General features: G+C 47.6%; 1 protein-coding gene across 1 annotated transcript in view; it reads left to right on the forward strand.

Moving 5' to 3' along the window:
- sncaip (synuclein alpha interacting protein) overlaps window positions 1–7,544 on the forward strand; it is a 19,442-nt gene that overhangs the window by 5,627 nt on the left and 6,271 nt on the right. The window contains exons 3-10 of the mRNA XM_015374594.1: window positions 732–1,258; window positions 1,389–1,557; window positions 1,629–1,861; window positions 1,943–2,122; window positions 5,610–5,723; window positions 6,104–6,229; window positions 6,310–6,479; window positions 6,705–6,794. Of these exons, the coding sequence (XP_015230080.1) occupies window positions 732–1,258; window positions 1,389–1,557; window positions 1,629–1,861; window positions 1,943–2,122; window positions 5,610–5,723; window positions 6,104–6,229; window positions 6,310–6,479; window positions 6,705–6,794 (1,609 nt within the window). The remainder of the gene's footprint in view (window positions 1–731; window positions 1,259–1,388; window positions 1,558–1,628; window positions 1,862–1,942; window positions 2,123–5,609; window positions 5,724–6,103; window positions 6,230–6,309; window positions 6,480–6,704; window positions 6,795–7,544) is intronic.

Raw genomic sequence — 7,544 nt, forward strand, 5'->3', positions numbered from 1 at the left:
AACGGGTCCACCTCTTTGGAATGGGGGTCGTTTGGCTTCTTTTCTTAGCCTGCAAAGCCCCATATCCGTCATACCTGTCTTTTCTTTTGCAGTAACCCAAAGCTGGTAGATGTTTCACCTCCAGGCTTTCAGTTTTACAGGACTTTACTGTAACTATTGTTTGGAAAAGTCTTCACCTCTACTTTCCTGCATGAATCAGCTGCTAGCTGCTACTCTCTCCAATAATTGCAATAAAACCCACTTCAAGTGCTTTAGCACCACCTAAAGGGCTGGAGGGGGAAATTTGGTGTCCTGCTCTTTGAAAATTGCGTTTCGTTAAATTGCGATTATGTTGCAGATGCAATTAATTGCCCAGCCTTATTCGGTAGGCAGGTTTTGGAAGAATAGATGACAGTGTCGTCGGCATAAAGATGAATCGGCTCATTAAGGAAAGTCAGGTTCATGGTTCATATCTCTGAATTCAAGCTGTAACCATCTTTGAAGTAGATCTGAAAAATAAGATGTTCCCTATCAGACTAATAAAGATGTTATTCTCAGCTGGGTTTTTTATCCCTAAAACTTTTGAAGACACTTTAACCTTTGATGATTCATGGATTTTGGTTGTAGAACTAGAACGTCAGGATGAGTGGAAAAGCAGGGGAAGTTCTTAAATGGTTTTAAATCTTAAGATCTGATCAAAGATCAGCTGGTAGTCCAGCAGCAGCTCAGGTTCAGTCTTTATCCTCCTGCAGCTCCGGCCATCAACTGGAGTCGAGGAGTCCCCTCCCACGGCGGAGGAGGAATCAAACCGGCGGGACTCGCTGAGGTCCACAGTAAGTTCCGTCCGGTGAAGAGGGTGTCCCCCCTGAAGCACCAGCCAGAGGCCACAGACTCGGACTCGGACGGTAAGGTCCAGAACGCGGGGCTGGTTCTGGGGGAGCAGAATGAGGTCGGTAAGGATGACTCCAGGTCTGAGAAACCCACCAACGCCTCCACGCCGCCCGACGGGTCCGGAGGGAAGGCCAAGGGCCTGGTGGGGGGGAGCAACCCTCAGGCTCTGTTTGGAGAGCTGGAGCACTACGATCTGGACATGGACGAGATCCTGGACGTGCCTTACATCAAGTCCAGTCAGCAGATGTCCACGCTGCCTCGGGTCCCTCACGACCGGCGCTCAGCGGCGGGGAGTAACGCGGGAGGAGGAACCCTGGAGAGGAACCGAGGACTGAAGAGCTCGGCTCTGAGCCACGGCGAAGCTCTGAGCAGCAGCTCCCAGACTCCGGTGAGTCCAACCCGAACCGTTTACCTTCTGCTGCACCTTTCCGGCCAGAACCGGTCCGATCCAACCCCACACAGCGATGGCCGCCGCCTCCTTCCTGCTGCCTCACCACGGTTCCCTCCTGTCTCTGCAGTACTGCGTTCTGTCTCCGGTGAAGTGGTCGGACCTGCGGAAATCCAAGTCCATGGATCCGGACCTCCACCACCTCCACCGCTCCCCGGGTGGAGGAGGTTACCAGGCGGAGCTTCCCTCCTCTGGCCTCCTCAGCTGCTCCTCCTCCATCTCCTCCTTCTCTGATGCAGGTACGGTTTTATAAAAAAAAAGCGCTTCCCCTCCGCTTACGAAGATGACGACACCAGAACTCTGCTTCCAGACAAGCTCCTGTCGGCCCGAGTCTTCCCGGACTCCCAGAGCCAGCGGCTGGGGGGGGATCCCCCCGCGTTCCCACCACCGGGGGGCAAACAGGACGCCTCCAAAGCCTGGGCTCCTGGAGGAGGCGGGGTCAGCCTGAGGGGCTTTGGAGGCGCAGGAGGGGAGGTGGACGAGGAGACCAAGAAGAACCAGAACATCATCAACATCGTCAGAGAAGGACAGATCTCCCTGCTGGTGGGCGTCCCCGTCTCTTCATCACGTTTCTCCTCATCCTCTCATTCCTGACGTCTCCTCCTCTTCCTCTTCCTCCTGCAGCCTCACCTCGCTGCCGACAACCTGGAGCTGATCAGAGACGAGGACGCCAACAACCTGCTGCACGTGGCCGCCTCTCAGGGTCACGCCGACTGCCTGCAACACCTCACCTCCCTGATGGGGGAGGACGGCCTCAACGAGCGGAACAGCCAGCAGCTCACCCCCGCCGGGCTGGGGGTCAAGGTGGGTCCAGAAGGGATGCTGGGATTACTGTCAGGCCTGGATTAGGGCTGAAGCTATTAACCAGATTAATCCATTATTGAAATAATCGTCAACTAACTTAGATTCATCGTTAACTAGAGTATAGAGACTAAAATATGCCTTTAGCTGACAGTGCGACCCACTTGGACTTGGACTAGGCCACATGTGGATTCCTTCATGTCAGCCCTTCAGCTGAACGAGCCCAGATCATCATTCCTCCACCTCCATGTGGTTCTGAGCCTTCAGACAGAACGTTAAAGAACCGCCCTTGTTCTGTTCATAATAGAGGCTTTCTGCTCCTACCGGGTCATGACCTTTAACCTTTGACCTGCTGATAACGGCCAGTGGAGCTCCCGGGTGTCGGGTCGTCTCTCTGACCTCAAGTTCCTGAGATGTTCTCCTGTCCGGAATAATCTTAGTTTGGACTTTAGGACATTTCTCAGGTTGATCTGCTTCTTTAAGCTCTTTGCTGATTTATCTGGAGTTTCTGTAACACGGACCTGATTCAGTTCACAGGTGGGAATGATCCTCTCTGAGGTCAGACCAAAACAAGCAGAACAGAAGTTGATCCTAAATGAAAGAACTTAAAGATCCTCCATCATAGAGGCGGTTCTCTTCAGGGGCCAACGGGAACCAGCGGCCCTGGAGAACCGATCCTGGCCCCTGTAATGAAAGCACACACTGCAAAAAGTTTGCATATAAGTCCATTTTCTTGAAAAAGGGTGCATTCTACCTCGGTCTGAGCAGCTAGACAAGACGATTTACAGATGAAATAAGATTATTTAGATTTAGAATAAGCAAAAAAAAAAGTCCATCGTCTTATTTCAGGTAGTACAGGGTTTCCACTGGTCATTCAAAGTTATTAAAAGTCATTGAATTATTTTAATTTTTTTAATTAACACATTGACTCTCAGAGTTCTGATCCTACTAGAACTCCCACTGGCCTTCAGTTGGACGGCTGACATTTTTCCCAATGAAACGCATCAGTAGTGATGATGTCATCAACTGAGATGGTTGTAGTGTGCGATATATACGCATTGTGGATATGTAAACCTTCAAACAGGTCCGATATTTATTGTTCAAAGGCTGTATTGTATGCTATCATGCTTTCAAAAATAAATCCGTAGAGTGAGACTGTTTTACTACACAGGTTCAAAGTTTGAAATTACAATTATATTTACAAAAATTGATTGATTGATTAATTCCCCCCAAACATTTACCGCAGAACACCTTTTCACAGCTGAAGCTCCTGGCGCTGTTTTCTTTGCTAAAGCTGCTCTTTAGCGGCGGAGGGGCTGGAAACCTGCGGCTTGCCTGCAACCGTTTCACCACTTCAAGGATAAAATCACTGCGTGAGACGGTGACGTCCAAACAGCTCCTGAACAAAACCAACGCCTTTATAGCTGCTACTCCCAGATCGCAAAATACAGCGACAGTAAACCTTTGGAGGTCTTACATAACAGTTTCTAATCATCTGATCCGACACATCCACCCCAACCTGTGTGATCATAGTAGATCTGGTTTGGCTTTGGGCCGCTGAATGGACCGGCTGAGATGTGGGCAATGCTTGAACAAAAGTTTCACTATTTTCTGACGGGTCACTGATACCTCCGCGTTTTCCTGGGGGTGGGTGATCATCCTCAGACTCGCTGTCAGAATCTGAGCCGCTTCTTGTCCAGTTCTCCTCATCGGTCTCTCCCTCTCCGCCCGAATCGCCATCATCAATATTTTGAAGGATTTCTAAAGCCTGTTTGGCTGTTAGATTTCTTCTGAAAGCCATTTATTCCCTATAAGCAAAAGAGTTCTAGGTAGAAGGTTGGTTGCTAGTAGAGATGTCCCGATCCAGGTTTTTGGACTTCCGATCCGATACCGATACTGGCCGATACCAGCCTATCCGAGCATGTATTTAAGTTTAAGTTAAAGTATTTAGCCTTAGTTGTAAGACTCATGTTGAAAAGGGTTTTAGTACTCTTGATAACATCTAGCCAGCTAAATTAGGTGAGATAGAATAAAACACAATGCTTAGTAACAACAAACTTACCTGTTTATTAAGAGATAAACACAAACTGGACAAAATTATGAATAGCAATCTGAAATTGCACAGTGAACAGTAAAACCGTAAACAGTTAAAGGTGCAAGTATTACTGTAAGTTTTAATAAAAATGCAAAACAGGGAAACACTGGCGCAAAATAGTGGAATGGATCGTTTCAATCGGCGAAACTGGAAAATACGGACCGGATTTTTTTTTTTTAAACTGATCGGCAGTCTGGATCGGCATTTTACATGCTTTGCCGATACGCATTTTTTTGCCAATATCGGCGTCCCGATTCGATACGTGGATCGGATCGGGACAAGCCTAGTTGCTAGGCAACGGTACGAACGTCAATCAACTGCGGGAGGAATTTACAATGCAACTAATAGAGCCGTCAAAATGACGGCTGTGGGAGTTCTAGTGTTAAGGCCTTAATTGGCATTAAAATTCATTAAATGTAATTATTGTGGCATTTAAGATGCTCTATTTATTTTTTTATTCGTTTGTAAAAACAATTCCGTCAGATATATTATATCAGATACTGGTATCTGTGCAATACTAGTAATTATCTTATTTTAGGGGGGAAATACAATTTTCTTTGGCTGTTTTCATTTATTTACCTGCTCATTTTAAGGATATTCTCATTTTAAGAACTTTTCTACTTTTTAGATGAAGTTTTGCTGATCTCATACCGAAATAAGTCATATATCCTGTTGATAGAAGGGACTGCACTCTAACCTTAGATCTAGAAAAAGTCTCTGATCTTGTTTTCAGATTTCTATACTTCTTCTCATGAGAATATCTGTCTGACTAACTGACTTTTAAGAAGTCTAAAAAGTGCAAATGTCTCACTGCATTTTAAGTAGAATCTTTTCTAAATCAATCTTCTCTTGCTCAGTGTATCGATCCTCATTTGAGACGATGAGAATTGATTCGGAGCTAATTTAATCATTCAGCTTTGCAATTTAAAGAAATGCAGTCACGTTTAAACCTCAGCCATGTTAAGATACGACCAGGTTTTCATCATCTTTATTTTTGTTCTATGTCCCATGAAAAACACTGGCCCCCTCCTGGCCCCCCGGTCCAGTTTCTAATGGGCTGCTTTCCCTGCCTGGGGGGCGGAGCCTAACGGGACTCTGAGCTCACAGGAAGTAAGACGCCGGTTTGAGATCAAACTGTCTGAACTTTGAACAGCGGCTCTGTTGTTCCTACAATCAGGCAGAGGAAGGCCCGGTCGCTGGGCTCTGATTGGCTGCCGGACAGGAAGCCTGTTATCAGCTGTACGCTGCTTCCTGATTGGCTCTGATGGACAGGAAGCTCAGATGAACAGATGGGCTAAAAGCTGATTCCCTTCAAAATGTGTGAGAGGCTGTTGCCATGGAGATGAAACTGCTTCCAGAAGCCGGTTGTGAGTCATGAAGGTGTTTGTGTTTCAGAACGGCCACCTGGAGTGTGTGAGGTGGATGGTGAGCGAGACGGAGGCCATCGCCGAGCTGAGCTGCAGCAGAGAACATCCCAGCCTGATCCATTACGCCGCCCGCTACGGACAGGTGAGGTCACCACCGGGTCGTAGGGGGGCGGCGGCGATGATGTCAGCAGAGAAAAGGAGGCTGAGTTCAAGGTCAAACAGAAACAGAAGTTCTCCAGAACATCCAAGAGATGAGAGAAACCGGCCTATTGTATCTGTAGTGTTCATTATTATTATTATTTTTCTCCTGACAGCTTTTTGGAGGCTTTAACGTGTTCAAAATCTCCACAAACTTGGCAGTAACTGCGAAAATTTCCATATTTAAATGGAATTCTCCTAAATGCCTTCTGCTGCTGGTCTCTAAGGAGCGCCGCTGCCCCCCTCTGGTAGCGGCGTGTAGTGCATGTTGAGCTCTCCTTCCTTCGGTTCCCGGAGTCACCGGGTCCTCTGGTGTCTCTGCAGGAGAAGGTTCTGCTGTGGCTGCTTCAGTTCATGCAGGAGCAGGCCATCTCCCTGGATGAGGTGGACCAGAACGGGAACACGGCCGTCCACGTCGCTGCGCAGTACGGACACCTCACCTGCATCCAGGTAAGCCGGCACCGCGGTGCCACCCGCCGCCAGGAAGCAGAGCTTCTTCTCCTCCTGATCCGCTGACCTCTCCTGTCCAGACTCTGGTGGAGTACGGCTCCAACGTGACGACCCAGAATCAGCATGGCGAGCGGCCCTCCCAGAGCGCCGAGCGGCAGGGCCACACCACCTGCGCCCGCTACCTGGTGGTGGTGGAGACCTGCATGTCTCTGGCCTCGCAGGTCGTCAAGCTCACCAAGCAGCTAAACGAGTGAGTTTCTTTACCTGAAACCGCTTTATCTTCTGAGGCTTCCAGAACGTGTTGAAGGTTGAAGGTCCAGAACCTGATGTTCAGAAGCTGAATCCTTCAAACGTCGACCTTAGAACCGGGTCAGAGGAGGTTCTGAAGGTTCTAATGTCCGGATCTCTGAGCTGGTTTCAGGTTTTATCAGCATTTTGCTTCCAGAGAGCCGATCTGACCCGTTCTGTCCTGCAGGCAGGCGGCGGAGAGGATCAACCTGCAGAAACATCTGCAGAGGCTGATGGAGCCCAGCAAGGCCGACGGGACGCCTTCCAGGTCACCAAGGTAACGGACCCACTGGGTCACAGGCGGGGGGGGGGCTCCTACGGAGAGAAAATACTTCCAGTATTACAGGAAGCAAAGACTAGGTTTCAATAAATATACAAAATGTGTTTCAAAAGTGGAAGTTTGAATAATTTAACAAATAAAAGATGTTTGAGAGCAAAACGTGTGAAAAATTTCAACCAATATTTTAGGAAGTTCAAATGTTATTTTCCTTATTTAATATTTTTGAGATTTTAGGAAATGCAAGAAAAGCCATAAAGTTTTGGGGAAAAAATTCAAAAAAATTAGTTTTTAAAAATGGAAAAATAAAATGAAAGGATATCTAATGTGTTTCTTTTACATCCACATAAATTAAAACCTTTTTTTTTTTTTAAATGTGTCAACTCTTTTGAGGCCTCTGCAGATCTTGATGACGCGTCCTATGGAGGTGTTTTCCTCCCAAAAACCAGGAGCAATAATTTCCACGTTAAGAGCAGGATTTCCTCTTCCTGCAATCAAAATGTGTAACTCTAACATTCAAGACTTCTGCTTTCTCTGAAATGTCTTCTTCATCTGTCAGTGTTTCTGCTCTCTGATCTGCAGATATTCTCCCCTTTAGTTTACTTCCTGCTCGAGTCTGAAGTCGTTTCTCATTATGTGTACTTGTGCGTTCTCGTGGGCGCGTGAAACGTCATCAGCTTCAGCCCTAGTGCTGTTCCTATTCACAAAAGAACAGCCAACCGAGAACGGACAAAGTGCCCCGGTGCAGCC

The sequence above is a fragment of the Cyprinodon variegatus genome, unplaced genomic scaffold (assembly GCF_000732505.1).
Source record: "Cyprinodon variegatus isolate N-32 unplaced genomic scaffold, C_variegatus-1.0 Scaffold105, whole genome shotgun sequence".
Lineage (NCBI taxonomy): Eukaryota > Metazoa > Chordata > Actinopteri > Cyprinodontiformes > Cyprinodontidae > Cyprinodon > Cyprinodon variegatus.